This window comes from Megalops cyprinoides, chromosome 11 (genome assembly GCF_013368585.1).
Source record: "Megalops cyprinoides isolate fMegCyp1 chromosome 11, fMegCyp1.pri, whole genome shotgun sequence".
Classification (NCBI taxonomy): Eukaryota; Metazoa; Chordata; class Actinopteri; order Elopiformes; family Megalopidae; genus Megalops; species Megalops cyprinoides.
Window position 1 is genome coordinate 31526804 of NC_050593.1, and position 20584 is coordinate 31547387.

Genomic DNA, 20584 nt, shown 5'->3' on the forward strand with positions numbered 1-20584 from the left:
AACCCAGTCCGACCACACAGTGTCGTACAGAAAGCAGACGAAAAGGTTTTTTGTTCTATAAGCATATTATAAGCATATTATCAGAAGTATGGTAAATCCACTCAAAATCTTTCACTCTACTTTATGCCATACTGTATGCCCCAAATAAATAATGAAACAAAACACATCATTCGCTAGCGTGTGGCTCACAGCATTAGCTGTAACCTGTCAGAAGAAGGCCCATTAATATCCTTTCTTACAACACAGTTGGAGACCCAGGAAATTCAGGACAAATCTGCAGGTATGAATCTCGATTTTCGCTGGCTGAAATAAATGAACTGCAATAAGAAAGGTGTTAATAGCCTTTGTTATTCAAGGAAAAGATTCTGCTCTTGTTATGTTTCTATATTTTATCTGTGAAGAGCAATATGCAAGCACAGTACCTGATGCTGAGCATCATGCTCCTACTGTGATTTTCAGGGTGTGAACAGCACATTGTGTGTTCCTGAAGCAATATTGTTACCAAATGTTAACTGCACAAGCACTCCTGCACACAGTACAATTAAAAACATCTCTTTCTTGGGGGGTGTGCAGAAATAAGATAATCATTTCCACTATTTCAGATACCAGACTCATGCATATTTTCTGTGGCAATCTAAAAAACAGATTGGCTGAATTAGGTCCAGAATAGAGGCTATCACATTAAAATATGAGAAATGTGATTCTCCCTGGACACTCAGCAGCTGGAAACTGAAGGGGAAACTGAAATCTTGATTTTGCTGTTGTTGTTGTTGTTGTTGTTGTGCCATGATTTTAATACAGAGGTCAAGGGGGAAAGGCAGTAAAGGAAAAGAGGTAATGCCAAAAATGTATTCAGTAAATGTGGTCAGAGTCACAGATTAATGATCAGTGTGCTAAGACTGGCTATGTGAGTCACACAGTGGACACGGTGTTCCACGTCATAACCTGGCCGAAGTCAGGAGAACAATGTCAGGAATATGGCATTTCTTATAAATCACATGGTGTGATAATATACGTCGCCATAAAAAACAAGACAATCACAGATGTCCAAAATATGAAATTATGATCTTAATAATCACAACCAGTTTTTATCAAGGCCATTTTTATTGATCGACTTTGTGCTTTCGTGGGTCACAGTTAAAGAGTAGGATGTCATTATTCTATAAATATGATCTGATGGATTATCTGTTTTCTCCTTCAGGGGTAAGCAAGACTAAGAAGTCAATCTGCCGGACTATGATTCTAAAAGATGACTTTGGCGTTGCTGCCTGGACATGGCGAACTGGAAATTACCTCCTCCTCCTCATGTCTCTTATAGCGGCTCAAGTGAAGGCTGACCTTGAGTCGCAAAAGCATAAACACTACACATGGAAAGCAGGTAAGAAGGGTACATCCCCTTTATCTGCCAGACTGTAAAGCATGTTGGTTTAAGATGAACTGGGTCCTATTTTTATCCTAGGAGAAGGCGGCTTACGTCTCGCAAGGCAAGGATGGTACTGAGTTAATTTCACTCTCAGATGCCAGTGAGTTCATTCAAGTCCTTGCCTGAACCGGAAGGTGAATTGGATAAAAATCATTTGATGTCAAATCATATCTAAAACTGTCACAGTGGATTAACTAAGTGGGCAGGAACCTGGTTTTAAATGATTGTAATTGCCTGCCTACACTGCGTTATATGCTGACTGAAATTTAGTCATTGCATAACATTTCCTTCGATATTGATTTTATATGTCTTTTTCAGAAGGGCTAATATAATTTCCTTTATCTGCCCACATGGAAAAAACCCTTTAAACTTCAGTCAGTTTTTAACACCGTTTTTATTGCAGCAAATTAAAGTGGAAACTGAATTATGACCATTTATAATGTCATATTTTAGAATCTGCTGTAAGATTAATTAGTTGCTTTTCCCGTAATTTTATTGAGTTGCTTTTCCTCTGATTTTCTTGTATGTATTTAGTATTGTGCATTTAGGACACAGCATATATAAACCAAAGTCCTACTCTCCATAATTACATTGACAGTTTTTTTTTTCCCTTTTCAATCTCCTTATGCAATTCACATGTTGCAGTATTGCCAATTTTCACAGCAAGAATTTCCGAATCCTGATGGGCCTCCGAGCAGGATTTGTGGTTATTAGCATAATCATATGTTTTCTGTTAGATTATCCATCTGCAGGGCACTGGAGACAGTGCTGCTGCATAGGATATACTCACATATAATGATTTGAAAACAGAAATCCGTCCTCAGTTTTCAAAGCAACAGTAAGTAATGGAACTCCTGCTCTCCTTAGTTGATCTATTGCCGTTGAGAGGGTATTCTGAAGTGAGATAGCATTCCATACTTTTTGAACATATTTTTTGCTAGGGCACAAATCACAGTTCTCACTGTAAAGCCTTGTCAGATGAGTTATATCTTACAAGGATAGGGAGATGTACTTTCTAAGACCTACCATGCGGATTGCTTTTATAACGTTGCTGGAGTATTGACTAAAAAGTTTGAATGGTTCGTGCCATATTGCGATATTTTAGCTTCATGAATTTTGACTTTGTTGCTTCATTTTGAACTGAGATATTGGTAAAAATATTACTTTCCATCCAAATCTTGAATTGTGGATGACTTTTCCCATATAGACATCAAGTATATTGTAATATTTTGAGAAACGTGTTGTTCATCCCAAGAATATATTGCAAATGCAGTTAATGCAAACCAGAAATACATTGCAATATGCCCAAATGTCAATAATTTAAGTATTTTAAATAGATTGATACACATCAAAATATGTAGTCTCTATACTCTCAATATATGTTTTCTGTAGGGGTACAGAGCATGTAAAAGTGCTTTTCACAACAATTATCTTGAAGGGCCAGATACTTTTGCAGAAATGCTATGTGCGTTTCACATAGTCCAGCCACACCTCATGACTTAAAAACGGATTCTTTTAAAGGTGAATCCCAATCCGTAAAATTCATCCGTGATTCTTATAATGAGAGGTCAGCACATTAAAATGAACTAGTGTTTCTTCAGTCTGGGACACAAACGCAGGTGCACCTCAAGGATGTGTTAGGCCGTGTTTTCTCTCCCTTTTTCATCTTTTATACACTTGGCACATAAATGGTTGCATAGCCCTGAAACCAGCACATCGGTTGATCTAATATGCCACCGCTGTGCTTGTGGGGTCGCTGAAACCAAAGAAAAACTCGCTGGTGTCCTTAACAAGAGGAATTACTATATTTTAGTGGAAGATATTGTTGGCCCTTTTTGGAAATAGTGAATAGTGAAAATGTGAAGATGTGGGCATAGTGATGTCCTTTACATACTTTAATGCATATGTTATTTTGTATTTAATACATGTTTTTATAATACATTTCAAAGGTTAAACACATGTATTGCATATATTTAATGCATGTATTATTTACATCATAGAATATTTCACCTCCTGGAGTAGGTGTCAATAATATTAGTAATAAGGATTAATAACAAATTGAAAATTAAGGCATATGCCACCTCAGAAATATTACCAACTGTTGTAATGTACATTTTGGTAGTTTAACAATTTGACAGTCCCACAAGGATTTTAGGTGTTTTTTTTTTTTGTTTTTTTTGAAGGGACTCCATAATATCAAAATGAACATTTATTTGACTAATACAACCACAATGAAGGCAGGATAGTCATAGATATAGCTAGCTATGTTAACATCATCATCATTCAGATGTGAACATGCAATGGTCAGCCACAACTGAGGGGTGCAAATCCATGTGAGACACAACATAAATAACGCAATTACTGAGTTTTATGCTTTGTTAAGGTTTTTACCTTGATTTTTTTTCCACACTCATTAGTTCTGCATCACATCAGTCAGTGTTGCCTGCCTCAGCATGGCCTCTGGCCTCCTCCGTTGTACTTAGTTGCTAACAAATATAAATCCATGGTGGATTTTTGCTTGTGTTCCAGTACATAGTTGCGCATGAAACAAAAAAAGTTTTTTCCCTCAGTCTTGTGCAAAAAAAAAGTTTGGGTTTTCACACAGTCTTTGGCATTAATATTCAAGGGCTAGTAAGGTATGCTTCTGATAAAAAATGACAGGTGAGAATTCCAGCTCGAGGAGTGAATTCTGGGAAGCATCCCTTATTGGCGGATGACTGTCAAATGCAGAAAATGACAATCAACATTTTTTTAGTGCTGTACTACAGCCACAGATTGTCATTTTCTGCTGGAATTTCTGCGGCGATCATGGGATTATGCAGTCGACACAAAATATTCTGGACACTTCCTGTTTCTGCGGTTTTTGCCGTGATTGCCGAAGCATGGGATCCTGTAGGGACTGCTTCGAGCATTGAATTGTGTCATTTTGGAGCAGTGTTATAGGTCAATCCTGCAAAACATCCTCACTTTTTTTCCCCTTATCTATGTTTTCAGTAATATGCAGCTTCAGGATCAAAGTAAACTACAGTGGGTGATCAGACAGGCAAGGAAAGTGGAAAAAATCTACTTTTAGTGGCTGCTGCATGTTAAAATTGTGTCATTAAGTGAAGCAACTCCCCAGCCACAGAGGTAAATATCTGCACTTAAATTTTGTAAAGGTGAGCAGTGGTCAAATCCACCAACAGCAGAAAGTAGACACATCCAAATACAAAACCTTATAACAGATGTATAAGACATAAAATAATTGTATTGCTGTGGACAAAGGTACCCATTGTTTTCATTTTTTTTTTAATTTTAGTAGGTTCATTCGATATATAAGGATCTGGTATCAAACATCTCCCTGTAAAGTGTTGGAAAAAAATCAATTTTTCATATTTTCTTGTATTCTTTTGTTGCCAGAGAATGATCAAAAATAAAGTGTGCACTGTATGTAATTGCATGCAGTCAATACTGTTGAGCTATTTAGTGGATCAGAGACCAGATTTTGTACGTACAGTTTGTGTGAGACATTTTTAAAACGTGATATACAACCAAAAAATACCCTGCTTTCTTAGTGTGGCTTCATGAGATAAACAAAGAAGTAGTTTTTGCCCATAGTCAGTTTCTGTAGCCACAGTACAGTTGCGACTCCTGGTTCAGATGGCATTTTTGATCACAGGGCTATCTACATGAATGAGCAAAGCTACTACCAGGCTTTGGTGATCTCATTCTTACACTCGGTGGCTGAGGCTGAGCAAAGCAGCTCCAGTGAAGATTGTGAGCTACTGTGGAGCTACTGTTCAGGTTTGACCTTCAACGGCATCTGCTAGATTAGAGAGCTGGGGGGCGGAAGCAATGGGCCAGTCATTGTACTGTTTGCACAGCATCGTTTCTTTGGGCACTTTGAGGAGGAAAGAACTCCTTTCATGTTGGTTTTCTGATGGCTTACATAAAAGAATAATGGATGATTTGTGTCCAGCATGGATTTGTCACGGTAGATATCTGGTATGCAGGACTGTATGCGTGTTGAAATAATGTCTGTTCAGTCTCAACCAAGGAAGCGGGATGCAACGTTCCATGCATACACACGCATGCTTCCTTTCAGTGAAACACAACGGTGGAACCTTGGAATGTCAAAGTCTGGACTTTATCTAGCATATTGATTAACCAACTGTTTTGACAAAGATGCAGGCATAAAAAGGGTTATCTAAATAACCAGACAGCAGTTGTATGGTGCCTATATTGTCTGAGAGCAGACAAACACAAACAGACACACACACACACAGTCACACAAACACACACACAAACACACACACACACACACACACATACACACACACACACACACACACACACACACACACACATACACACAGCCATGTAGCAAAACTAGCCAGCATCATTTCAGCAAAGATTCTGTTGAGTGTGATCCTGGATGAAAGGAGGCTTTGTGTATGCGGTACATTTACAGGTAAATTTTAGATTCCACATGGCTTGTCTCATCCCTCTTCTGAGACACTGCTGTATGTTTGGTGCTACTCCACAGTTCAGGATAGAGGCGTAGTAATGTGAAGGTAGTGTGGTAACATTATACTGACACAAAGAGCAATGTCACAAGCACAATGGAACAGAAATGGGATGAGAGCTGGAGAACCAAGCGCTGCCATTGATTCATTAAACTTAAACACAGGACATTTCGGTCTCCTGCAGACATTCTAGCCTTTCATTCAGGCCATTAATCATTGCAGCTGCAAGATAAAGGCATTGAGTTTCACCCTTTTATTTTTACAGAACAATCATTCAGGTCGGTGTTCACAGGGTATTTTGTGTGTATGTTGCAGCAGAGCTTGTTACATGAAAAAAGCAAAGAACAACAGTGTTGACTGGGTGCGTGTTTACTGTATCACTGCTCCCAGACTTCCTGTCCTAGGACAGCAGTCTCCCCTGCGGTCTCTGTCCTAACCCCGCAGTCTCTCTCCTAGCCCTACAAGTCCTTGTCCAGCCCTTTAGTCCCTGGCCTAGTCAAGCAATCTCTGTCCTAGCCTGCGGTCTCTGTCCTAACCCAGCAGTCTGTCCTAACCCTGCAGTCTATTCTAGCCCTGCAGTCTCTATCCTAGCCCTGCAGTCTCTATCCTAACCCAGCAGTCTCTATCCTAACCCAGCAGTCTCTATCCTAGCCCTGCAGTCTCTATCCTAGTCCTGCAGTCTGTCCTAACCCAGCAGTCTCTATCCTAACCCTGCAGTCTCTATCCTAACCCTGCAGTCTCTATCCTAGCCCTGCAGTCTCTATCCTAGTCCTGCAGTCTGTCCTAACCCAGTAGTCTCTATCCTAACCCTGCAGTCTCTATCCTAACCCTGCAGTCTCTATCCTAACCCTGCAGTCTCTATCCTAGCCCTGCAGTCTCTATCCTAACCCAGCAGTCTCTATCCTAGCCCTGCAGTCTCTATCCTAGCCCTGCAGTCTCTATCCTAGTCCTGCAGTCTGTCCTAACCCAGTAGTCTCTATCCTAACCCTGCAGTCTCTATCCTAACCCTGCAGTCTCTATCCTAGCCCTGCAGTCTCTATCCTAACCCAGCAGTCTCTATCCTAGTCCTGCAGTCTCTCCTAACCCAGCAGTCTCTATCCTAACCCAGCAGTCTCTATCCTAGCCCTGCAGTCTCTATTCTAGCCCTGCAGTCTCTATCCTAGCCCTGCAGTCTCTATCCTAACCCAGCAGTCTCTATCCTAGTCCTGCAGTCTTTGTCCCAATCAGTCCAGAGTTCCAGAATTGTCCTGGATGTCCGCTCTTTGTCTCCTGTCACGCTGTGCTCCTAGTCAAACTGCACACCGCTGGGCCGAGGCCAGTCTACGGAAAAAGAAAAGAGAGGAGCCCAATTAATTTAGCTGTTATAGAGTAGGTCTCACTGCACCCATCAGACCACCATTTTACACTCTATCTCTGTTTAATTTCCATTTTTTACCACTCCTGTTTAAATTGACTGGAATTTTCACTCAGCTCATTAGAGGAGCTGGCAACCTTGAATTCAATCAGCAGACAAAGCTTGTTTTTTAATGTATCCTGAAAAGTAGCTCATGTCCTGGGCCTACAACCACAAATAAAATCCCTGGAGTCCATTGCTGCACCTGCTGTCTATCCATACAGAGCTGTAATGAATTTGGTATCCAAATAAGCAGTTATGGCTTATAAGTATGTATATTGTGGTACTTTTATAGTAGATGCATTACAAAGCTAGTTTTTTGTTAGTTTATTTATTTATTTATTTATTTATTTATTTTGCTAACAGAAAATAATTTGCCACTTCAAATTTCTGTTTTAATACTTGCAGGTCAGATTAATGTGTCCGTATCTTTATTAAAGGTACAATAATATCATTAATATAAAATTGAATTTTAATTTCTATTTCTTCTCATACTGCGTGTTATGTTGTAACAGGGTATACTCTGCATGACTTTGATACTTTTCATGACTGCTGGTAATGATGATCATTATAACCATAACTGTAATTACATGAGGAGAAACTATTTGGGGCCATATATATAAGTTAAACTCAGTTAACCTTTTTACCAGCACAACTGAATTTTCAGCTCTAAAGCTGACGTTTATTCTAAGCAGACTCTATCCCAGCCTTAGCATTAGACAGAATGTGAGGCCACTTTATCAATCCTTGACACTGCCGCCTTCTTACCTTTTGAATGTAATTATTCCTGTATCTTTACTGAAGTGCATCAGGGTACATTTTTTTTCAACCTCTTGCCGGAAATGGTATTATTTTGAGCTGCCCAGAGTCCCTGATTGATTCGCTTTTTTGGAAGAGCTGGGTTTCTCAGCTCTCATTATGATTTCATTATCAGTCACACATGCCCCAGATCAGATAAGATGCGTGTAGATACTCCGGACTCCACAGAACTGTGAACAGTTCTTATGCATAATGCAGAGTCTCTCTGAGAGTTTTTTATTAACGTTTGCGGATAGACAGGCAGTTTCGCACAATGACAATAGCTGTGGCATTAATTCCACAGGTATATATTTTTACCACTCTATATGCGCAGCGTCGGTGTCAGATTTCGGTTTCAGCACTCAAGTCACCACAGCGAGTGCTTTGATGTTTTATATCAAATGCTGTTGACATTTCATGGGACCTTGAGCCTTCATGTGCATTTGTAGCCCTTGAGAGATTTAACTGCTGCTGAGGAGATGTGTGCACACTAAATCAAGCTCCCAAGAGTTGATGTAGGAGAGAGGTTGTTTTTACATTACATTACATTGTTGTCATTTAGCAGATGCTTTTATCCAGAGCAACTTACATGGGTTACATTTTTTACTGAGGCAATGGGTCTAGTATCTTGCCCAAGGGTACAACAGCAGTGTCCCATTGGGAAATCAAACCAGCAACCTTTTGGTTACAAGCCCTGGTACGAGCCTTACCACTGTACTACGCCGTCTTTGAAAACTGAACACTTTTTGAACATCTTGTTGTGTTCATTTGTGTGGAAATGACTCCATAGCAATGCATTCTGCATAGATCTGGCAGTTTGTGCCTCTTAATGGACCTCAAAATCTCTGCATCTATGTTCATTATCACAGAAAGGTTTCACATTTCTCCCAAGTGCTAGTGCTCTCTAGCAGTGGTGGGGGGGGGGGGGGGGGGGGGGTACAGATAAAAATCATGAAATCTGTAATTTCATGGTCATGTTTTAAATCATCAGATTCAAATCATCATTGCTGGCATCACTTTAAAAAGAATGAGGGCAAAAAAACCAATGCTGCCATTTTGCCAGGATGTCATTTTCCAACAGTTTACTTGGCAGTGAACACAGAAAATAAATAACGGTCAGAAAATGATTACATTTTGCCCTTGTCCAGTAACACATGATGGTCATGTGTTGTACCAGGTTTTCCAGTCATGGACCTCTAAATAAGCAACGCTTCTTGTTAGATATTTGTATATACACGCTATGGCACTAAGCAGGACTGCTCTGCTTTCATCATAATTTGAATATTGTATTTGAAAAAAAATGAAATTAGACATTTTTTAGTGTACAAGGCATTGGGAATGTATGAGAAGTGTCATATCTGGTTGATGTTTTTCTACATTTTTCCACTGCAGTGGTGTGAATGAAAAATCAAAAGGGTTGATTCACTGGTGTGAATGTGGGTCAGTGGCAGGATTTTATGTGAACGTCACCATTTTGATGTCAGGAGATTACAGCTTTCATTTCCAGCTCTCTGATCCAGGATATTACATTTCTTCATTATGTAATGGTTGCTTCTTAGCTTTGTTCATAAAGTTTTCATGCTATTATTCTATAAACTCATCTAAGATCAACCGAGTCTCAGCAGTCTACACGCTAATTACATTTCAAACTATGGCCATGAAAGAACAAGTAGAGAGAGGAAGCTGAGTCCTGGCAATGAAACAATGAGTTTCAAAAGGGAAGGAAGGTTCATCTAAATCGTTTATCACAGTATCACTCAGTAGCATAACTCGGGCATAAGCGTCAACCAAACAAAAATCCAAATCAATCCTGGGATTTTTTTTAATTTTCATGGAGCAAACACATCTATCAATTTTTTTAAAAATTTCAGCGGCATGTGTAACATCCACTACCATTCCAATCACAGCTTTTGTGTGCAACTGCTTTTTGCACTTATTTGAAGTGGTGTGATAGACATGCATGAATTCACTGGATTTTCACAACCAAAAGTCTCAAAGGTGTGCTTATTGCATGCCTTCTTAATTGCCACTGTTGGGACCAAGGGTGAGAAATTCAATGCTGTGTATTGATTTAAAGCTAAAAATATGTAGGTGCAATTAATAACCTTACACAGGGCGCATGTCCTCCATGGTCAGTCTTTTTCTTTATATTAACAAGCTATTAATGTTTATCCTTTTGTGGCAATGGCAAGTAACTAATGACAGTGTAGATGCAATACATTACTGTCTGGAGAGAAAATATTCTTGGAATATGATACTTTTGTAGGTAATGGTCAGTGCTATGTGTAGATTCTTCAAGGCATCTTTGAAGACATCTGAGTGTGAATTTTCAAAGCTCTCGGCACACTGATTGTGCAATCAAGATTTAGCAGTCCTCCCTATGGTTCTGACAGGTTCCAGTGAGAGAGCTTGTTGAGGTGGTCATAAAAGCGGACATCTGATCTCTGTGGACCCGTCTCCAGAAAATAAATAAAATATGTTCCAGGCGGCCACTACTCAGTCCCCTGAGAAAAATCTTATTGAAGGCTTAGGCCACTGAGATTTCAGTGTCGCTTCTTTCTCAGAACTTCTTTTCAAGTTACGAAGGATTTTTTCTGTGCTCATGTGCATGGTGTCCTCTGATTTTCAAAGTGTCTTTGGAAATTGATTTTCATATGATATGATACAAGAAGGAGGCAGAAGTCTGTCACCTGCACTCAATGTTAGGTTCTGAGATATTTAAATAATGGGAGCAGCTAACATTTTGCCATAATGACAGTCAATGGCTGAATGTGACACACATGGCCACACTATAGCTTCAGCCTGTGTCAGGAAGGTTATTTCACAGTTAAGAGGTCATGAATTTTTAAATATGACAGGAGCCTGAGAAGGAGAAAGTGTAGGTATTCAGTTTCAGTGAGATCAGTGACAGGGTGCCAGAAAAAGAAGTGAATAAAAGGGTGCATTTTTCATAAAATACATCCTGTATATATATCCGAATGGTGTTCATAGTTCAGTCGAAAATTTGACGACCTCTTTTGTCAAGCTTGTTTAGATTGTGTTATGATCAAGTGGGGAGTAGGGTAGTTTTTGCCCAAATTGAAGAATAAACAATGCTTCAATTTTGCTTTGGAACAGAATGGGGAAGACTAATCATTTTTTTGGAGGTTTGTCATTCAACAGGTCCTGTATTTACAGTTCTATTCCTGCAGGTGTGAAACACATGGGTAATTCATGGCATTCCCCTTGAATTATGCTTTACTTATCCCCTATCTGAGGAAAAAAATTTTGATTTACTTAGAGCATGATAGACACAGTCAGTGCTTGAATTGCCAACATCTGCTGCCTTATGTCCACAGCCAAACAACCTGAAACATGATCCATAGAACAGGAACAGCCTCTCAGTAGAGACGGGGGGGGGGTGATGAGGAAGTGTGTCTGGTGTACATGACTTCAGACACACCCAAACCCAAGCTTCAGTGATAAACCACCTTCTCTGTCTTCGTGGCTGGAGAAAACTGGAGTGTTAGCTGGAACTACACGGCATCACCAGGGACTGAAGCCCCTCTTTCGTGACGCTTGAGGATGATGCGCATAGATAAAAATGCAGCGACCTGGAAAGCAAATAAAAAAAGAGAGCAAGGACTTACCTCAGCTTTCGACTTGTGATTAGTGACAGGGGAAGGAAGTGTCCCTTTGCAGGTGATGCAAGTCCTGTCACTCCAGCCATCTTGATTAGGTCATCTCCTGTGGGAAGGCTTGAATGAGTCATGTTTTGATTACATTTGCCAACTGTCGTCTATCTTCTGTTTTCTGTTCAATTTGTGAATGCGAGAAAGGTGACGCAGAGCTAACCTTCAAAATCACTGCTATTTAAAGTCCCGCTTGGCCGTGTAGGGTTGTGGAGAAAGACCCCTGTCATATCTGGCATTTGAATTCTAGACTTGCCCTGTGATGTAACATTAAGGTGAGAAATCTGGTTTCACATGGCTCAAATGCTGTCCATTTGCTACTCCAGAGATACGTGCTCCAGAGAGTTTCTGTACTGAACAACACTTCCTGAAATGGACTAATTTCCTATCCAGAATGTGATTATTACGGAATATAGAGGGCCATGAGTCAAATGCGTCCAACCTGCTTGGATTCTGTATCCTGAGTGTGTATGGATGCACATTGGAATGCTGACAATATAGGTGAAAACCCTCTAAAGCCTTCCACACTGGGGAAGGATATGGTAGGCCGAACGCTGAACTTCTCCACAAATCCCACTGAATGGAGAGGTAACTGTGAAAGACTAGGGATGAACAGAGGGGCATTTATTGGAAGGTCAGCTCAGGGAACTGATAGAGGGTTTACAGTTTTTTATTTCTGGACCGTCTGTTCTTAATGGCACTAGACAGTGATTACATCACTCTTTGATTGCTCAGAGGGATGAAGCCGAGTGTGTCGTGTTCAAAAATCTTCATATGGCCATACGAGCCATCTGTTGTCATATTGAATTATCCGGTCTTCCCTTAATTGAAAATTCACTACAGTTGCCTTGGGGATCTTTGTTTCAGAGACATTTGGCCAGTGTTGTACGGTCAGTATTGTACTGTCAGTGATTATAATAGTGACTACCAATGATACGATTATTAGTAGTATTAGGAGGAAGAGTATCAGTGGTGATGCTGTTTCATTGACTGAAAAAGTTGTGTGTGGTAATCATTTTCCTTCTATATGACTTGGACTTGCTGTTTGGTAAATTCATTACATACACCAGCTAAACAGAAATCCATCTCAGCCAAGCCTAGCAACACAGGTCTCCTCAGACCAGAATGAACTGTTACTCTAAGCCAAAAAAAAGAGTGTGAATAAAACAAAATACCATCCGTTAGAAAAAAAGATTTTTTTTTTTCCCCTAGGGAAGCATTTTCACATGTGCCAGTGAAAAGTTTTCTCTTCGTCATCAGATATTTTCTTCTATCTGGACCAGTATAGAGGTCATTGCTGTCAAGTCAGTTCCCCTGTTATAGCTGCTGTCCAGCCCATGTGTCAGTACTGGAGTACTGCAGACGCCTCTCCCTGTGGCAATGAGCATTGCATTGCATCGCCTGGGGGGAGAGTCTTCACTCCTTTTAAGGATTTCTTCACCTGGAGATGGAGATGAGATGTGATCCTCTTCCTGTCATAGTCTTGTTGAATGGAACCAAAAAAAAAACAAAAAACTGAATATAGTGCTTTATATGCGCATTGCATACATTTCATTACATCACATTAGTGTCATTTAGCAGATGCTCTTATCCAGAGTGACTTACGTAGGTTACAGTTTATACAGCTGGATATTTACTGAAGCAAGTGTGGGTTAAGTGCATTGCCCAAGGGTACAGCAGCAGCGCCCCAGTGGGGACATGAACCAACAGTCTTTCAGTTACAACCACTGCTCCTTACCATTAGCCTTCACTGGCACCCCATTCAGAGAGAGGCATTCAGCCAGGAGAAGAGGATGGGATCAGTCCTTTGTTGCCAATGATTCGTTAGGAGCCATAACGTTGGTGCTGAAGTATCCAGAGATCAGCACTTTATTGTGGACAAGATCAAATGAGAACTACATTTAGATTTTAATGAGCAATTATGATTGGGCAGTCTATATTTTAGTTATTTATTTATTGCAATGAACAGTTTATTTTCTGACCCTGTTCTCTGCTGATGCGGACAGGGAATTAGTTCAAGTTAAGTGCCAAGCAGAAGTGTGTGGGTTATTAATGCAAGGAATAAGGAGATCTTTAGAGTATTCAAGACCAGGCTTGACACAGTTGTAGATACACTTTAGGCTACAGAATGATGAGCCTAGCAGGGATTAGTGACCTGTTCCCGTCAAGGAGCTTTTCATGTTCTTTTGGTTCCCAGAGCAAACCCAAACAGTATATTTGTGAGGAGAAGGGACATAACTGAGTATGTGTCAGTTACAGTTTACTGCTGTGGTATGACCAAAGCTTTGTCTTACTGTAAAAATATTTGACTGTTATATAAGAGCCATTCAGTTAGTTGGGAGACATCTGGGACTGGCAGAGAAAAGGGGCAGAGTGGAACCAAGGACTCCTAACTGAATAATGTGGTGGCAGAAGAGAAAATAAGAAGTCATCTGAACTGTAGTAGAGAAGAGAGACCCTTAAACTGATTCTGTACTAACTACTGGGGATAAACTAACGATCCAAAGAAAGCTTATGTGTATATATTGAGTTTCAGTGACATACAGATTTAGATTGTGATCAAGATACAAAAATACACTCTCGTGATTTGTAATGTACTCCTTTTAACCAGTCAAATATTTGCGCATCAGTTTTACAAACAGCGGTTTTCAGCGGAGCACTTGAAGCGCGTGTAACAGCGATGGCAGACCGCAGATGTTGGGTTGGAAATATATAGATGATGTGCTTGTGAGATTGCATTTCAATGAGCGTCACCGAAGGAAATCAAATTCATGTTGGCACAGACAGGCACTTTGAGGAACACGGTACTATTGTGTTCAGATCTGAGGGTTTTTCGGGACATTCCTTGGTCAAGCAGCAGGCTCTGAAGTGGCACAAACGTCCTTGCATAGCTGGTAATCACACACCCAGAGGCTGTCTGTTTTCTTTTTTTTTGTTTGTTTTTTTGAAATGAGGAGTATGTTGGGATAGTGATCTACAGTGCGCTGAATTGGGGATAGAAAGGCAGTGTGATGATTGTGTTACAGGACTCAGAAGATTATGTCCTGTTGTATCCTTGAGAATGGAATTTTAATTAAGCAAAAAAAAAAAAAATTCTCCCACTGGAGAAAGTTTCACACAAGTTTTGCAATGCATTCATAATCCAAGTTCAAAAGAATCATCTCACTCATGTATGCAAAGAAAATACCTGTGTACTGTCATTATCTTGCAGACTGGTGATGTTTCATGTACTAAATATAAATGTAATTTAAATGTACTGCCAAATGAGCAGCTGTGAACAAAGAAAATTGAGCAATAAACTAAAATTGATCATTAATATCCTCCAGAAAGGTATTTTGTGAGCTTGTCAAATGAGAATGAAGATAAATCGATCAATAGTAAATCATTGTATTACTCACCATATTTGTCCTAGTTTGATATTGGTGTCCATTATGTTTGATTGAATGGATTATACAGACTCGTTTTCTCAAACAAGTTTAGTCTTCTTATTATGTAACCTTAAGTTCAGAATCCAGTATAAACATAACTGTCTCTATTTGCTTTTCCCACTTGTATTATAAAATTTTTTTCTAATGCTATAATGCCATAGTTATTTACATGAGAGGGCCTAGGAATAAAGAGCATTTTGTGAAGCCAGAATCACAAAACAGACAGTTAAACAGAATCGCAAAGCAGACCGGTTCAACTGTTAAATACTGGAAAAAGTGAATTTTGAAAATCCCGTTTTCTCAGCCAGTAATCTGTGGGTGCGCGAGTTGAGTGTTTGCACCCTCTGTGATGCACCACACTTCAGAAACAAGGCAGCATTCCAGTTTGAGCATATTCAGAGCTGTGGCAGTGGGGAGTGCTCCGCCAGGGTAAAGACAGCCTTCCCTGGGGAGTGAGTCCAGCAGTGCTCTCCATCCTGGGGATGTATATATCCACGGATACAATGCAGTTGCACAGTTTTTTCGCCCCTCTTTTTTTTTTTTTACCACTGTGTTCTCTTTCATCAGGCTGCCTAAAGCAGTCACCAACACCTATAGATTCTGCTCCCAAAGCACATGATCATTAATCTTGTAGAATTAATGAGCAAACAAGCATTGCTTTTCTCCCTCTCTGCACCACTGAAGTGGCAGCATTCTATACTTAGGACACCCAAAATGTTGCCGCAGGCTGGGATGTAAAGTTGGTGTCGATGGTAATCGCTGGGTTTGAATTGTGAGGAGATTGTCTGCTGTTTACAGTACCAGTCAAAAGTTTGCACACACCTACTCCTAGAGGGGTTTTTCTTTATTTTCCGCATTTTGGAATAACAGTAAAGACATCAAAACTATGAAAGAAAGAAATTCATATACAGGCATCAACTTCAGTATTTTTATTTGTCAAAGAAACAGATTTCAAGCATGTAGTCTTTAGATCAAAATGTCTTTGAATGCATGCTTTCCATTTTCTTAATCAGGTGTGTCCAAACTTTTGACTGGTACTATATATACAAGGTGTTGATATCACAGACACAAATGAGATGCTGTTAGTATCTACATAATGGGTAAAGGCAGTGGAATCACTTTCTGTCCAAATGCTACATCTGCATGTCTTCTCACATCCTCGCTGACACCACATCTAAAACTGTACAGTCGATGTTCATCTCAGCACGTTGGTGACAGTGGTGTTAAACGTTAGCGGGCTGTCATTTTCAAGGAAACAGACGGATTTGAACCCGTGGCCCCGTGGGCTTCTGAGGTGACAGTTCTGAGGACTGTTGAGGACTGAGGACTGAGTTCTGTTGTTCACGTTAGCCTGTGATGCCGCGTTGTCACGTTGATGCAGTCTGAACCCGAGACCCTGTCAGAGTGATGAAGGCACAGGTGAACTTCCTGAGAGCCTCAAATAATCCGTACTTGACAGGCACGACCCGCACGTGTCAGAAGAATCGCAAGTGTCAAGAATTCAGATCGCTGCAAACATCTGTTCACATCCCTGAGAGTGTAACCTGGCTCCTGCAGTGACATTTACACTAGTCAGTGCCAACAGACTGTGCCCCCTCTCAGAGGTTGGGACATCAAACAGGCCAGCTCAGAATTTAGAATAATATTAGTTATAGGACAGTTTTCGTCTATCAAATTTTGTATTAATTATTAATGTAAAAATTGTATTACAGTATTGTCAGATGCTCTTCTCCAGAGTGACTTACGTAGGTTACAGTTTTATCTATTTATACAGCTGTATATTTATTGAAGCAATTCTGGGTTAAGTACCTAGCCCAAGGGTACAGCAGCAGTGCCCAACTGGGGAATCAAACCAGCGACCTTTTGATTACCAGTCCTGCCCCTTACCACTACACCACGCTGCTGCCCTTAATTGTTAATTTATAACAATTAATAGTTAAATGTCTACAGAGAAATATAAACTGCAAAATCTTTGCCCAAACTTGTCTCCATCCCCTTTTATTGGATGCCTTTCCATTTATGTATTTGCCTAAAGCATAGATCAAGAAACACTTGTCTATAAATGACTGCATGCATTATGGAAAGTGGAGTCACCAGGCTTTGTGAGTGAGAAAGAAATGCGAAATCACAGGAGACAGAGGCACCTCAGAACTTTGTAAGGACAGCGAGACACAAAGGCGATAGACACGAAGTTGAGTTTCCATGGCGACACAACTAAGCGAGAACTCCAGGACAACTAGCTGCAGAATTGCAAGGAAGAAGCTTTGAAAGCCTAAAGGAAGAACTCCAGGCAAGTGTGGTGCTGTATAAAAGATATAATGAAGTTATTGAAGTCATTCTTGAAAAAGAGCCATGGCACAAGAAGTCTCATAATGGGCTGTCATGTCTGGTAATGTAAAGCAGCACTGACCTCATCAGATAGACAAGTGAACCACTAGGCAGAGTATTGCAGTTGAAGCATTATATCATGAATAGCTCATCACACAATGACTGCCAGTGAGGCCCTAAACCTGTACCTTCAAAGTATACAGATTCAGTTCGGGCTGTACAAAATCCATGACCCACATAACATGTTTGTTCCAAAGAGTAAGATGTTCCCTAGTGTCCTGACCAAATTCCCAGTCAAGCTCTTTCAGTGTGAACACTTCCCATTACATTCGCTTCGGAAGTGTTCTTAACCAGAGTGACTCGCATAGCTTAAATTTTTACAGCTGAGTATATACGGGGACATTTGGGGATAAGCACCTTTGCGAGTGGTACAACAGCAGTGTCCCACCTGAGAATCTCCCAAGCTTTGGATTACAAATTACAGTACATTACATTATGTCATTTAGCAGGTGCTCTTGCCCAGAGCGACTTCCAAGTAAGTGCATCACTGTGGTAAGAGTAGTTATCGAGAAGTATTACAAGAGGTCAGTTAGATACTGAGTTAAGTGCTAAACTAGTGTAGAGTGTTTTTATAGAAAATGGGGATAGATAGGAGAGATAGAGATAGATAGCGAGGAAGACAGACTAGAGACACAGCTTGAAAAGATGAGTTTTCAGCTTTGTCTTGTCTTGAAGGCACCCAGGGAGTCTATTGTACGAATCTCAGCAGGAACCTCATTCCACCAGTGTGGAGCAAGTACTGAGGAGAGGCGGGTCTGAGAGATGTGTCCTTGTGTGTCAGGACACAGAGGCGACCCGAGGTAGCAGAGCACAGAACTCTTACTTCTCTTTACCACTATATCACACTGCTGGTCAATATAAAAAGTCCTCAGTTGATCTGGCTAAACCGTTGCCCCCATGATCCTCAGTGGGTGTGTGGTGAGCATTCTGGCACAAAATGACTGCCGTGCATCACCCGGGGGGTGGGGGGGGGATTGCTACACATTGGTTGCTGAGCTGAGTCTCTCCCCTTTTACTGTGAAGAGCTTTGACATGCTTGAAAGGTGCCATGTAACTACAATCCATTATAAGAAAAACCACTCTTGCAAATTCCCTCGGCTTAAAAGAACAGAGGTGCCGTGAGAATTATTTGAATGGAGGGCCCCACCAGATAAAACGGAGGAAAGCTGGTGCGTTTTAAGAGCTGAAGTTCCAAACAGAGATTCGTCTAACCAAAGTTAGACAAATCGGTCACATCCATGAATATAAATTTTGCACTTACTGCTTCATTTCCGTGTCACCTGTTCCCGGCAATCCCTCCTCCACTCCATCTCCCCCCTTCTTTTTCCCTGTCTATGATGTCTGCATGGGGGGGTCAACAACCTCGGCCCATGGCCAAGTACCATCTCTTAATCGGACTCCAAGCCAAGTGAAGTACTGCTATAACCACATCAACTGCAACCTTCACGCTTTGATTGTATGGGAATTAATATCTACTTAATGAGCAGATTACTGTTTGGACACTGTCCAAGCCCATTCCTACTGGCAGCTACCATTCAAGAGTCACGATAAGAGGCATGAGGAATCCCAGCCACCAGCTGGAGCCGGGTTGACAGAATCACTGTACGTTGGTGAACTGCGCCACAAATTGAACCGGTGTTGATAATGCTAATTACATCACCTGTAGGTTTTACACAGAGCAGGAAGAATCCAAGTGCAGAGACCACGCAGCAACACAGATGGGCTGTAGAAAAGCGAAGTAACTTTTACTAAAGACTTGAGAAAACCAGGCTTAGTGCATGAGAACGTACACAGGGCATGGCAGCTCAAGACTGAGTGATGAACCAATGAACAAGCAGGGCTAATGTAGCACACAAAACATGACCAACCCTGACAGTAAGACCAAGAAAATGCTAAAGGTGGAAGAAATTATGCTATTTTCTAAAAGCAATAAAAAAAAATCCTCAGCATTCAAAAACAATTTGGGAGAAGAGCCAAAATCACCGAGAAACAGATAATGCAGGGGTGGCTGTAGGTGGTGCTGGGTTAAGTTTGTAAATCAGAAACGGATGATTTCGTATTTGACCGCAAGCACCACTGGAATTTTTGCAAGGAAGAAAGAACAGTAAGGGAGTCGCTTTCCATAAGCGTGAACCTTTGACCCAGCTGGCTTCATGGAACAAGGAGCTATCACCTCTCACAGAATGATAGCCATTTATATAGAAACACCCTGTCGTTTGTGTGGCTGTAAGGGTCAGATTTCAGCAACAGAGAAAGAAAGCTATGGGCTCAGTTTACCAGACACAGGTTTCCAGAAATGTCTGTGCTTGAGACGCTCTTTAGTTCAAGTAGTCCAACGGCACTGGAGGACACAACCAAGGCAGATGGTTAAATTATAATATTCAAGTGCTTCTGAAAGAAAGTCAGGAATAGACCAGCGCAACTGGAGCAGCGGCCTTACCCGGAGGCAGAATTCTTGATGCTTTCCCCCCTTTGAAATTGCAAGTGCGGAATATGCAGGACCTTGGTTCACTTGTGTTGTATCTGGAACTATGCCCCTAGAACTGCTCTCAGATCAGACTACACAAATTTTCACATTACTGCTATAAAGAGTTTATCTCAGTACAAGGGGTTATGTAAAATCATCTGTCTGGATAATCTGAAGATATTGAAATGAGCTAAAAGGACCTCAAATAGCATTAATGGTCCATCTGAGACCCGTATCGTGACAAATACTTCTCAGACATGGCTATTGATGGAAGTTTACTTTGGAATGAGTAGCTGGATGCTGGGAGGTACTTCCTGTAAATAGACTTTCTGAAATTTGATCTATGCACCATTCTGATAGGCTCACAAGCCATTCTGATTTCAAGATCAATTACCTGTTTGTACAATGAACATGTTAGGTCATGGATATGGCCATTGGTACAACATGTCATTGTGGAAATATGGAAAACTAGTGCTCTACAAAAATGTGTATTTACACAGTAACTGTGTAT

The 20584-nt window shown here is 40.7% G+C and overlaps 1 protein-coding gene across 1 annotated transcript in view; it reads left to right on the plus strand.

Annotated features, from left to right (window-relative positions):
- The first annotated feature begins 1236 nt into the window (after positions 1–1236).
- The window catches only part of thsd7ba (thrombospondin, type I, domain containing 7Ba), a 112078-nt gene continuing 92730 nt past the window's right edge, over positions 1237–20584 (plus strand). Inside the window, exon 1 of the mRNA XM_036540554.1 lies at positions 1237–1378. Coding sequence (XP_036396447.1) covers positions 1237–1378 — 142 coding nt within the window. The remainder of the gene's footprint in view (positions 1379–20584) is intronic.